At 36.1% G+C, this 14,046-nt stretch overlaps 1 protein-coding gene across 1 annotated transcript in view; it reads right to left on the bottom strand.

The window, feature by feature from the left end:
* Positions 1-117: 117 nt before the first annotated feature.
* The window catches only part of LOC103509779 (mucin-5AC), a 67,777-nt gene continuing 53,848 nt past the window's right edge, over positions 118-14,046 (bottom strand). Inside the window, exons 3-7 of the mRNA XM_008474411.3 lie at positions 8,064-8,129; positions 7,698-7,747; positions 5,852-6,053; positions 5,349-5,467; positions 118-5,092 (exon numbers count right to left, since the gene is read on the bottom strand). Of these exons, the coding sequence (XP_008472633.1) occupies positions 1,160-5,092; positions 5,349-5,467; positions 5,852-6,053; positions 7,698-7,747; positions 8,064-8,106 (4,347 nt within the window). The 5' untranslated portion in view covers positions 8,107-8,129 and the 3' untranslated portion in view covers positions 118-1,159. The remainder of the gene's footprint in view (positions 5,093-5,348; positions 5,468-5,851; positions 6,054-7,697; positions 7,748-8,063; positions 8,130-14,046) is intronic.

Here is a 14,046-nt window from a genome sequence, read left to right on the forward strand (position 1 = left end):
TTTTACTTTCTATTCATATTATGTATGTAGTTTCAACTGAATTTCCTAGTTTTCCTAACCTTATAGGTAGGTACTTCCTGAAATAGTATTATCAAAATAAATAAAAACAAATTAATTAATTAATTTTGATGGTTTGATTTTTCGGTTTATATTTACAAAAATGTAGGACAAGATAGATGCTATTGGATAACATGTGATTGGAGCTTAAACAAGTATCTATTTATCTGTATTACACAAATAAGGAATACCTATACTAAGGTAGGTACCTATTAATATTATGTTCACTTTACCTATATACCTACCAACTGGAAGTCCTAGTGTAGAAGAGTTTATATACCTAGCTTCTAAATTTTAATTGCCCTGAATTCTTAATTTATTAATGTTCCCAAAAGAGTTCTGTGCTCTTTTGTCAAAAACATTCCAATTGCAGTTTTGACATGACTATTTAATTTTATTCAGCTTGGTCTGTTTTTAAAACTTAAAACATGTGGGGTTTCAAGTTGATATTTACATTATCTAAAAGTACCAAGTAGGTACTAGATTTAAAATACCACTGAAGATGCCGTAACTGGCGAAACCCGGTATGATAGTGAATAAAATAATATTGTAAAACAAAAAAAGCGATCTCTTTTTCATTTTCCCCTATAGATTTAAAACCCCTAGACTCTGGTTTGAAACACAGCTAATATAGTTAGTTGCTAGTAGGTACAAGTGAGAAACTGGTAACTGGATTTCTTTTATTAAATAGAATAAAAAAGCAAAAGATAAACACGAAATATGCACCTTGAACACACTTGAGCAACCAACAAATTTTGTTGCGCCTAGTTAGCCTTAACTATATTTGAGTACGAGTATAATAACTCTGGTTTTCACACTTGTTTTTTTTTTTTTTCATCAAGTAGAAAAAAGACCAATGCCCTGCTTGGTTTAAACCATGATGCATTTACCTGGTAACATTTGTAGCATATTATTATATTAATGTGATAATAGTATCTATAGGATAAGTTTTTTACAGCTAAAATTATCAGCTAAAAACTACATTAACAGGTAACATTCGAGCCGAACACAGCCTTTACAATAAAATAAATAAGAGGTATAAAAAATTAATCTAAAATGGCAATTTACTTAAGTAGATTTTCAATTAAAAAGTCAGACATCTTTAGCCCCATTTGGCTGCTAGTACATACAGAGATTTTAAAAGCTCTACTGCTCTTGTGTCTGATTCTGAAGATAATTTTTCAGGTAAAAGTGGTTCTGCTTGAATATTATTTGCAGGTTTTGGATAATCAACCTTTGTTTCTCTTTGATATTTTGTTGAGCCTCTTTCATTATTTGCTAGCACTCTGCTTTTAAGAACTTTTACCCTCCTTGGAACTTTTGGTGTATATGTACGACTGATTGAATTGGGAGGATAACTTGGTGTGCGCTGTGGCATTTGCAGTAACGCTTCCAATAATTTGTTCCTGGTTTCCTCTGGTGTTTTCTTGCCTGTTTTATCATTGACTAGCAAGAGGACTAGTCTTCTTAACGTACTGTTTGATTCTGCTTCATGCATCATATCCATTAGCATATTAGCACTTGTTTCGTTTAAATTTCCAAACAACTCTTTGGCTTCTTTATACATTGAGCCATTGTCCACTAACTGAGGTATGAATTGGTTTTGAGTGTATGGGCTACTTGAAGGCTCAAAGGTTGGCAAAGGCGAAGGTGTGGGAGATGCTGAATAGTAATACTGAGGTGATTCTGAGAATTGAGGCAATTCTGTTGGTACAAAGTTTACTGTACTATAGGTGGATGAGGGGATGCCTTGTGAAACAACTTTTTCTTCGTAATAATAGTTGGGTGTTACTGGTGAAGTTGATACAATCTTTTGAGGATTTCCTTGAACGAAACTTGTTCTGGTTCTCTCGATGGTTTCGCCATTATTCAACCTAATTGTCTGATATGTTTCAGGTTGCTTTGAAAAGTTCTCAACTTGATCATATTTGAAGTTTGCATAGTATTTCTTCTGTGCATTTTGAAATCTTAGCAAATTATCTTTTGAAACAATGGATTGACTGTCGAAAGGTACAAGTGATTCTTGATCATCTAATTCAAGTTCTTCTGAATTTGCCTTCTTTGCATTGGCTCCAAAGCTATAATCATATTTGTCACTGCTAAATGCATTCTTATCAAATCTATCTTCTTCGTAAAGATTTCTGCTTGGCGCAAGATTGTTTACATCTTGAGCCCCGATAGTATTGCTCTCCTCATAAGTAGTTATAGGAATAGATGTTGTAGTAGAGGTAAATCGTACAACTTTAGGTTCACGAGTTAAATCCACTAGAGGAGAAACGGAGTAATAAGTTTGAGTTGTTCCTTCGAAAATATTGGATACATTATTGGGGAAAGTAATGTAAGAAGAAGTATTGTTCTGGAAACCACCATAAAGGTTTCTTGGGGGAGGGAAGTAGGAACTTGCCGTATCTGTAGCTAGATTATTTACTTGATTCGCAATACTAGATACCTTGTATTCATCTTTCAATGTTGAGTACGCAGCAGGTGTGCTTGACGGATTTCTAGTTCTGTAGTTGTCAAGACCAACCTTATTGTCCTCAGAAAACTCGAGAACTTCATTTTTATATGGGTTAGCAGTGGTAGTTTTAATATTCGGTTCGGTTGGTCTCACTTCTGACAATATTCTCCTGAAATTCTCCGGATCCTCCAAATAAGCTGACAACGCTCGACTAAAGACCTGAGCAAGTTCTCGGAGGTCAGATGAATGTCTGAGTTCCAAATCTTTATCAGATTCAGTAACTGTAGCTCTGGGGGCTACGGTGGTAGTTGAAGGCGTGGTGTAAGGGGAGACGGTTGTAGAAAAGGATTGGAAAAGACCTTGGTTCTGCTGTGTAATAAGATCGTTATCGTTTCTTGGGAATTCTGACAAAGACTGTCCATTTTCTGTGTTGACACTTTCTTCATTTAGAACACTGGGATCAGTGTTACTACCATTCGAAAACAATAATGAATAACCTTCCTTTGTAGAGTCTGTGAGCACGGAAGGTAAAGAATTGGATACATCATATGACGCTGATGGCGCTTGACTATCTTGATCTTGACTTAGAAAAATATCCGACACAGAGATTTTGTTTTTGTTCTCATTATTATTTAAAGGTAGTCGAACAGATTCTTTGTTGTTTATTTGGTCGTAGTAGATAGAAATGGAATCTAATAAATTTACTGCATCGCCATTAGAGTTTTCGTCTGCGGCATTATTAATAGTTTCTGGCACTAGGTTTGATTGCTCTAAATTAGCCCGATTAAAGTTGAGGGTAGAAAGAAACTCGGGACTTGTTGTAGGATCCGAAGAGAACGTAGAGTATGCTGTTGTTGGGTTGTACAAGAATGTTGTAGGGTACGAGTCTCTAATAGTTGTATAGGTGGAGTATGCGGGAGTAGTCTCTTTAATAGTGGAATATCCAGGAGTCGAACTTTCAGGAGCAAATGGTGTCGTATAGGATACATAACTGGTTGGGGAATTATTTACAGTCGAATAGGATGATGGAGAATTTGACGAATAATTTTGGGTTTGAAAAAGACTGGTCGTTGATCCTTGTTGATACGTTGTTGATGGATCATACGTACTTTGTTGATAAGTTGAACTCTGCTGGTCATTCACAGTAGTGCTTTGAGAATAAGTGGGACTTTGTTCAATAGTGGAGGTTTGGGGGTAGCTACTGCCTTGCTGGATAGTTGTGCTTTGTGGGTAGCTAGTATCTTGTTGGGTGTTTGAGGTTTGAGGATAGCTACTAGTTTGCTGGATAGTTGTACTCTGAGGATAGTTTACATTTTGTTGACTAGTTGTACTTTGGGAGTACGCAGGGCTTTGTTGGATAGTGGAAGATTGGGGATAGCTTCCTCCTTGTACAGTTGTGCTTTGTTGATAATTCCCAGCTTGTTCAACAGTTGAACTTTGGGGATAGTTGCTACTTTGTTGGATAGTTGAGGCTTGTGGGAAGCTACTAACTTGTTGGCTTGTTGTTGAGGTTTGAGGGTAGCTAGAACTTTGTTGGAAGGTTGAGGTTTGAGGATAACTACTACTTTGCTGGGCTGTTGTGCTTTGCGGGTAGTTACCAGCCTGTTCAATTGTTGAACTTTGTGGGTAACTGCTACTTTGTTGTTGGCTAGTTGAAGTCTGAGGGTAATTCACATTTTGTTGGATAGTTGACGTCTGCGGGTAATTCACATTTTGTTGAGTAGTTGAAGTTTTGGGGTACTCGTTAGTTTGTTGGCTTGGAGAGGTTCTCTGGTAGTTTTGTTGCTGGGTTGTACTCTGTGTATATGTTGTACTTGGCTGGTATGTAGTGTATGGTTTTGGTGTGACATTCGTTTTAAAAAGATTCTCAGGATTGTATCGGTTTTGTTTGCCTGTTCCGTAGTTTACGGATTCGGCTAATACTTGAGTCTCACTATCCAAGCTATTACCTCCGGCATAGATTTTATTAGCAGAGAGAACTGGAGCTTTTGGTTGAGGCGCAAAGTTGTTTTGTATTCTGTTTTGCTGTGAAGAAAAGAAGTTTCCAGAAGGGTTGTCATAGGTTTTTTGTGTATTAAGATTGTAGGCATTGTCTTGGAATCGGTTTTGGTAAAATGTGTTTGGCGAGGGTGTAACTATTTGTGGAGCTTGTGTCTCTGCCTGGTTGTTATTGTTATAGTTTTTCTGGAACCGATTTCCTTGAGCTCCAAAAGTATTTTGTTGTAGGGGTTGATTTCCTGATGCTTTAGTTTTGGTTGTATATTGGTCTTGAAACGAATTTTGAGTGGAATAAAATGAATTTGGTGCTGCAGTAACAACATTGGGCTTGTTATTGTAGTTGTCCTGGAATTGGTTGTCACTACTCTGAGGTTGGCTCACTTTCTCAGGTGCTTTAGCTTTTGATTTGTAAGATCTTTGATCGATGGCCAACTGCTCTGCGCTTTCATCATACAAGTTCACCGAATTGCCGCAATCCACTCTGAACCACCAGTCACAAATCAAATGAGATTGTCGGAAAATGGTACCATTTGGACATAAAAATGATATTTTTCGACCTCCATCACATATGTGAAACACCTGAAATCAAATACAAACGGTATAAATACTAACAAAGGAGGAATACAAACCTATCCTTTTAATTAGCTATTTGGTCTGGAACAAAATTAGGAATCACAGCTGGTACATAAATTCCAGTCACTACAATCAGAAAGTTTTGTATGGATTTTTCTTCTGTATACAGAACTACTTAATAACAGCACTCCTTAGTGTAATACGAGTACCTATAGTATTTAATAATATCAATATCATGTTAAGTAGATACTCTTCTACTCACTTGACAGTTGGTGTCCAAATCAGCATAGTAACCAGGGCTCTTGAACTTGCGACAACTGAAATCCGTCACTGGTATGTTGGAAAGAATTGGAAAATCTACCCCAGGTCTGCCAACAACACCTGTAAAGGAAATAGATGGATATGTATTAGGTTTGCAATTATAATATACGAGTACATATTTAAACAGATTGCGCCCATCTCTGCTACCAAGATCATATCCGGTTTTATACATTATGTACCTTTTTGTCTAGACTCTAATAGACTAGTCTAGACTAAGTAGGTACCTACACCCCGAAATATCAGCACGGACGATAGATATAGGCGAATACCAAGATACCTCTAACCTCACTTTCTTTTAATTAAAAGAATTTTAATTGTAGTGTGGATGAATACTTATCAAGTCATCACAAATATTGAACTTCGTAAAATATACGTATAATGTACTGAGCTGAAAGTTATGACTTGGTCTCGAACCACGAACCTTCGCACTCCAAATTCACTCACCCTGATATTCATCCGGATTCACAGCATCCAGAGTCGATGTATCTCCATGGCCATCGTTTTCCAATTTCCGCACCGTTCTCTTCACTTTCGTATCATAGAGAGGAAATGTTTCCTTGAGTAGTTGAGCAGCCAATAGATCACTCGATGAGAGCGGAACTATTCTTCTGTTTGGTACAGCGTTGAATTTGACACTACTTGATCTCTGCAAGAGGAAAAATTTAAATGTAAAGGACCGAATCATCGCATTTTACTTAACTACAAGTATTAAATGATTCGGTATTTAAAGTAGACATGTGAATGCGGTTATAGTTGCCGCACCAACCCATATACGGTAAAATAATGGGAAAAAAGCTGACTTGGACTCCTCCTCACCCTCCCTAAAGTCGTCCAATCTATTTGGCACTTAAGTATATTTTTGTTTAGCTTATCGAAGTGGTCCAACCATAACCAAAGTTCACAACTAAAATTCAATTTCCATTCCACCGAGCTTAAACAGAAACATGATTTCGTTCAGTATGAAAAAAAAAAAAAAAAAAAAAAACCAAAATTTTTTTTTTAATTTAAACTTAAAAAAAAGGGACATTTTTTTTTCTTCCCCAATCAAGAAGATTTCTGTTCTAATCTAACTCTAAAAACAAGTGACATTTCTTCCCACATCAAGAACAAACTATCCAGACGTACGTTTTGTAAGGAATATTGTCGTAACTGCTTCATCCTGGTGAACCGAGAAGATTTCATGTCTTCACAGTTCACGATAAACTAATTGTTCTCTCGAGACACGCCAGGTGCCGATCCAGATCGAAACAGAGAGAAGAATTCAGCTCAAAGGCATAATGTGAGCAGAAAATGAAAGTTCTAAACATCTGAGAATAATCACATTTTCTTCCCAACACTTTAATTACCGTGTGAATCTTTTAAGTCACAGCTTGAAATTTACAATATACTCGTAAAATCGAGCTTTTTCTAGTTTGGTTAGGCTGGGGTCATGTCAGAGTTGTCTTTCATTACTAGATCTCTGGTCCGATCTATGACACCAATAAGTTCCATGCACACAATCATGTCTGGAGTTCTTGTTATTAGGGGTAGAAAAAATAATACCTAGGACCTAGAAAGTTAAAATATGGATTAGGTATGTCCTATTCTTTAGGAAAGGTGAGTGCAATCTGTGCAGAAAGAATCAGTTTGGTATCATTTTATCAACCTTGTGAACTGTATTGTGTAAGTTTAGCGAAGATGATGAATGTCAAATTAAAGAAATATAAAGTTTTAACCTTTTGAAATGCTAGGCATGGATATTACAAAGGCAAATACCTGTGTCACTATTTTTTTTCTTCTTCTTTTTTTAGAAATATCTACAAAAGCTAAAATTAAGAAAGCTTACGGGGCCCACTGAGCCTCGTGAGGAAAATGAGTAGCTATATGCAATATAAATGCGCATAGCGACCGGTGCCAGCATGGTAGGTAATTGAGAGCTGAATTATCTAAAATTCTAAAATATATGCAGCCCCTTGTGTAACTGACTGACTCGAAATGCAAAACCAACATGGTGAAATGGGACTTTGAAGAAAATGATGATGACACATGTGAATGTGGTGAAGTACAGGATGAGGATCATCTTGTGTGGATTACAGAATCTTCCAACAAATTGTACTAGACGGGATTTGATGGTTTGCAACGAGAATGCAATAAGTGCGAGTTGCGATATATGTATTTGGAAAAATCCTACAATGCTGCAGTGAGCACCACCAAACTTGTGATATAATAACACAAAGAAACGAATTTATTATTTAAATTAAGAAAGCGAAGAGAAAATGCCTTCTTATTAAAATCGATGATAGGTACTTACTTGCACTCTTTCAGTCTGATAGGATTGTAGTTGACATAGAATAATAAGCCCTGGAAAAAATACAAATTTGATTAGATTTTTCTTTTCAAATGATTGGAATCGACTGTAAAGTATTTTTCTCCAACGATAAATAACCAAATACCAATGTAGTACATTTGGTTATGTAGTAATACACTGGGATACTCAAATTTGGGTACTTCTTCTTTCTTTTGATGCAATCTGTGCAGTACATATGACACAAACGTACATTTGGGTACTTTGGGTAATACACTGTGACGCATACTTTTGGTGTTAATTTAAACCTCCCAGGGGAGTGGGGCATTAGGGATTTGTGGTTTTAAGTAGATAGCTTCAGTAGACACTTACCAACAATAATGAGGGGGAATGAGCGTATCCGGTAGTCGAGCATTTTATCATTTGTGAAACTTGGTGCTGAAATCAAAGGAAAGACCAAGTAAAATTAGAAATAGTTTTCAGTTTGTCATTGACTATTTTATCTATATGAGAATCTCTGAAAGATACCTACCAGTCAGTTTTGGGTCCTTGATAGAGCCAAGCCAAAGAGATCGTATTTAGCTGATCGCCATGTAATAATCGAGTTATGCAATGTGCTCATCGGCTCTCATACATTATGAAACTTATCAAAGTACCCAGATACCCATCTACCTAGTTATCAAAAGGTCTTCTCTTTTTATAACACTATTATTTAGGTATAATAAACCCTAGGATCTATCTACACTCTCCTTTTGACTTGATACCTACAAACTTTATCTTTTTCTTCGCCTTTTCCCGTGTTCGGGTCGGCGTTTTTCGTCAGCCTCTCAATCAGCCTTGGGGTGATCTGGCAGTTATTACGGACGTTGTGTAGTCATCTGGGGGGGGTGACTGCAACTTTATTTTTTCAACATAGGCACCTATGTAAAATTTGCGTAGGTAGGTAATTTGCTGGAATAAATTTATCACAACTAGGTAGTAAAAAAATCATCATACTCTTCTCAGTTCCTAATCTACCTAGATATGACTTGTTTACGTATGAGTAGGCGATTATCAAATGGAAGTAGGTATGCTAGAAGCGAGAAGCGAGAATTGACCGCAGACATTTCAATAAATATGATATAAGTCAAAGAAATGAGCATAAAGGTTCATCTTCATGAGATCCATCATGGGTAATTTGTATACATATGTGTTTTTATCTAGGTATATTGAACTATTTTATAATATCTATTAGATATAGGTAGGTAACAAGTTTCTAGGTATTTCTTGGCAAAATACGAAGAGTATCTATTTATATCTACGTATATACCTAGTTGAGTACGTTCATATTTCCATAATATACCTACAACATTTATGGTCTTTCTAGTATCTACCTACATATCTCTGTTTTGACGTAGTTACCTTTAGGTAAAATATAATTTACAAGCGGAACAGCGATCCTTTGTGCGGGAAGAGGACCGAAATTGAAGAAAGAAGGAAAATAAGAGAAAACCAGACGTTTCGAGAAGGAAGATTATCTTTTTAACATAAAGTTCAACCCCGGCGGGAATCGAACCAACAATTAAAGGGCAAGCGCTCTAACTAGGTTCCTTTAGTACGTGAGGTTATTGTAAATAAGAACCTCACAAACCTATGATGCGCTTAAGGTTAAGCATTTGACTACTGATCTAGTAATCTGCATTCCGTAATGTTGCTATGCAGTGATTATTTATGTTTGAACTTGACGACTGTGGTTAAGTGGAAGTGGTACTGTGGTAAGTTGGTAAATGGTCATTTATGATCAGTTTACATTGGTTAAACTGTTTCTGAGATTTTTCTTCCGTGTTCTTATTCACCAGAAGACTATTCTATAATGAACTAAACAATTTTTTTTTTTCGATAGAGGTTCTAAAGTCTTTGGTGAGACTTCGCATCAGTTTAAATTTTTCCCTTGATAAAGAAATTTCAACTGTGTTAACTCTTCGAGACAAATCTTTGTCACAAATTTGGTTTCCTGCTCAATACACTATGCTTAATTTTATGACTTGACTTGATCTCGAACTACCAACCTCCAGATCTAGAGTCCACCGTGCTAATCACTACACATCTGAGGTTGGTTTATTAGTGCTAGAAATTTCAAAGTTGTAAATTTACATTAGCCCAGTCAGCTTGATCTCTAGCCAGCTAGCTACCGAGGCAGGTTCATCTGATAAAGATGATATTTTCACTTTTATAGATAGGTAATATAGTGATCCTTCATGTAATAGGTAAATCGAGTTTAGTCTAGACCGAAGCTCCAACAGGATACTTTTAATTCCTGCTACCCACTAGTATCATCTGCCGATCACCTGAGAATTAATGTTATTGTAATCTCGTGTTATGTTTACATTTTACATAACTTAGTACTTGGCAGGTAAAGATGTTTTCATTTAAATGTCATTACATTAGTTATCTTCGGTGTCTGTACTACCTTGCATGGTTTATTCCAAGGCCGTAGCCAGGATTTGGTTTCAAGATGGTTTTCTAAAATTATTAGTCAATCAGGATGTGAACTTTGTACCTGACTTTTTATAGGTAATTTAGTTGAACGAGCTGTCGAGAATTTCAGGAAGACAAGAACAGGGATTTTCAGGGAAAGAGATTTATAGGGTTGTCACATTGATTGAAGTGACAAACAAGGCCAGCTGTTTTTCTCTCATCCGTTAGTTGTTTTTGAGCTTACAGGCTGGAACTAGAATGCTAGATATCATTATAACTCTTAAGGTTTTGGTCTTCAGAAAACATTACTTTCAATGTTTGCTCCATAACCCTGACAGAAACTTTCAAAGAATCAAAGCGAGATGATAGGCATAAACTTCAAACAAATTATCCAAGCTCTTGCCAAAAACATCGCTTTCAAATCACACTGTTGATAATTATCCTTCTTGTGTAAAGTACGTGTCTACAGATATGATTTATTGTAAAATAGCACCTACCAAGAAAACATTCCGTGTGGGTACTTAGCGAACGCCACGGGAAGAAATATTAAAATCTGCGAGACCACTTTGAAGTCTGGCTGGGGGACTTTGAACAGGGAGGATACCAGCCTGAAACCGCCCTAGCTAAAGAAATAGCAAAGGTTGAGTGTGCAGGGCATCCACTCGTAAATTTGTTGTAACCAAAACCAAATTTTGTACTTATCATTTTGGAGAAAGCAATCACTATTTAGTGCTGATTGAGGGGTAACGAAAAACACCGACCCCGTCTGTATAAGGGAAAAAGTGAAGAAGAAGAAGAAGCAGCAGCTAGACCAATTTGGATTCTGGGCAAGATCGAAAACATTGGTAAGAACCAGGGGAGATCCTTACTCCGGAACGTGCACTACTGAAACTATCCTAGCACTCAACATAAACATTGGCATGTTTGTACAGAATAACAAAGTGCATCTATCAGATGCATATTACGAATGCAAAAGGGTAGAACAGAACAATCAACAATGTCAATATACGAGTATTTCCAGGAGTTATATTATGTAATTTAATTTAAAGATATAAACATCACAATAAAATTGAATCAAGTTTGGAAAGCAGATAAATAAGAAAATAAATGATTCCTTGGCGGTTGCAACACGACAACTCTGCCTGATCACTAAACTATTAACGGTATTGTTGCATAAAGCTTTGAGATTACCGTGTAAGTCCTCTTAAACTTCAATCTCTGAACTGAGAGCTTAGTGCTGAGGGATCTCGAGTCAGACCTTATTGTCTTTTCTATTCTCTTCTGAGATAAGTTGTACCTCTTCCGTCATAGGTCACTAAAGCTAGAAATTTACTATGGGTGTCGATAACTCATACATGTCTATCTGGGGGACTTTAAACAGGGAGTAAACCAGCTTAGTCTGGCTGGGGGACTCTAAACAGAGAGGATACCAGCCTGAATTTCCCTGCTAAAAAAAAGCAAAGGTTGAGTGCAAAAGGGCAGCCACTCGTAAATTTTTTGAGCCAAAACCAAATGTCAGCCCAAAAGCGATCCACCCTAGCTAGGGCTGATTCAGAGCCTGGCGAAAAATGCGGACCCCGTCTGACTACGGGGTCCCGTCTTTATTTCTAATATTGACCTTTACGTATTTGGAAGACCAGAAAAATCATAAATCACTTGAAATAATAAGCATGAACCATCTTCTTTATTTTAGAAACGTATCTCGTATGAGGCCACATGAACCTTGCACCTTTGTATATCACTCAATTCATACCTCAGTAGAGAAGAGGTGAATGGTATGCATTGTACTCACGTAAATATTCACAGCTTCGCTCAATCTATCAATCATCCTTTCAAATTTCTGTCGCCATTTTTTTTATTTTTTAGTTTCCAATTCGTATCGTTCCTTTGTGCTACGTCGGAGCACAGTTCTAGCATAGTGGGTATCAACAGCATTACAAGTTACCGAGTCATTTAAAATGCTAAATCATCGCCCGTGCTATAGATTCAAGCAATAAAATCTCACAAGTAGCCACGCAATCCTTACCAGACTACACAGTCGGTTTTATAAATTTATAAATCAATTTTTTATTGAAATATTCGTTATATCCTACTTGTGCTCAAGTATCTACACTTGTTATGCGACCAGTAAGGCTGGTGGCAATTGGTACTTTCTTTGGCAGAAATCTGCATTGATATTTTAATGAGCGGAGAAAGGTTGTTTACGTTTAGGAGAGAAATAAAAGTTTGTGTTTTAATTACCACAATTTATTATGCATAGACAAGGGAGTGTTGATATTCCACATTACAGGATTTGAATTAAATAATTTGAGGTAGGGTAAAACCCCCAATCGCCGACACCTGTTGTAATCGTGGACACCCTACTCGTATTTCTTTAATAATAAGAAATCTGCGTGGCAATTTGTCTAAAATCAGCATGGCTCGTTTGATTATTACAATTGAAGGTTGTCATAAGGCACACAATTCAATTTTTAATATTCAACTTTCTTAAAATTATTTTTTATGTTTATCTCCCCTTTTCCATTATTTATTTTGATTGTTTAAATTTCTTAAATCTATGATTTGTTGTTATATGTTGATTTTTTTCCATTACTTTTCTTTAGAGAAAAAATGTGTGTTTTTTAAAAAAATAATTGCCTTATTATTGTGTTTATTTTATATAAAAAAATAATAAATAATGAAAAAAATATTTCTTGAATTGAATAAAGTTTTGATAAAAAAAAGGACGATTTTTTATTTAATCTTATTTTAGGCAAGTTTTCCAGGCAAGACAACACGGAAAAGTTCAATAAATGTAAATTCATACAGATACAGCCCAACAGCGAAAATGTTATAATTATAAACCTTGGCTGTAAAATAAAATATCAAATCAAATCATGAATTTTTGTGGTAAAACAGAAAGCTTTTTCACAAATTTGTGGGTACCTATCACAGTATTACAAGTCTTTCATTTACTCAATCATCATCATATTTATTATTGCTCTATCATGAATTTTTGTGGTAAAGCAGAAAGCTTTTTCACAAATTTGTGGGTACCTATCACAGTATTACAAGTCTTTCATTTACTCAATCATCATCATATTTATTATTGCTCGTCTCTTCGACTTGTAATAGTACAAGTCGAAGAGACGAGCAATAATAAATATGATGATGATTGAGGAAATGGAAGACTTGTAATACTGTGATAGGTACCCAATGCCACCACTGGTCGCTACTCGATTAAAGTAGCTACTCAATTGTCCTCACGAGGCTGAGTGCACCCCGAACCGCAAGCACAGAGCCGAAAAACACCTCGGCCCCGCCGGGAATCGAACCCGGACCTCCTGCGTGCAAGCCTAGTGTGATTCCCACTCAGCCACGGAGGTTGCTAACAATGATGAATTATTTCAGGAAGACCCTAGTCTTATACATAGAAAACAACCAGACCTTTAGAGATAGATTATGGTGGCGAGGTTTTGTAAGTTACTTATTTTTCAAGTTAAAATTTCGAAAAGAAAATAAAGGAGCCTTTGAATTAATGAAGAGTTTTTGTTTTTTTATTTTTTAAATTTATAATGAATAAAAATTCTAAAAATTGCAATATGATAAAATTTTAACAAAAAGAAAGGAAAGAGAAGGAGAGGGAGAGAGAAACAGAAAGGGGGATGGATAGACAAAATGAAAATTACAAGAGGTTTCTGTTATCCTTTTTTTTTTAACAATTTGAAAATCATCTAACTTTAACAAAGAGAAAATCATAAAAAAAATCTATATAAAAATTATAATGATAAAAAATAAAAGGACAGATACAAGCACAGTGTTCCAAGAGCCATCCGACAGGTCATATTGAAAAATTTGTACATTTCAAACACATTTTCCCATGAGAGGCAGTTCTTTAAAGGCTGAGGTCAGAACAAGT

The sequence above is a fragment of the Diaphorina citri genome, unplaced genomic scaffold (genome assembly GCF_000475195.1).
Source record: "Diaphorina citri unplaced genomic scaffold, Diaci psyllid genome assembly version 1.1 scaffold529, whole genome shotgun sequence".
NCBI lineage: Eukaryota > Metazoa > Arthropoda > Insecta > Hemiptera > Psyllidae > Diaphorina > Diaphorina citri.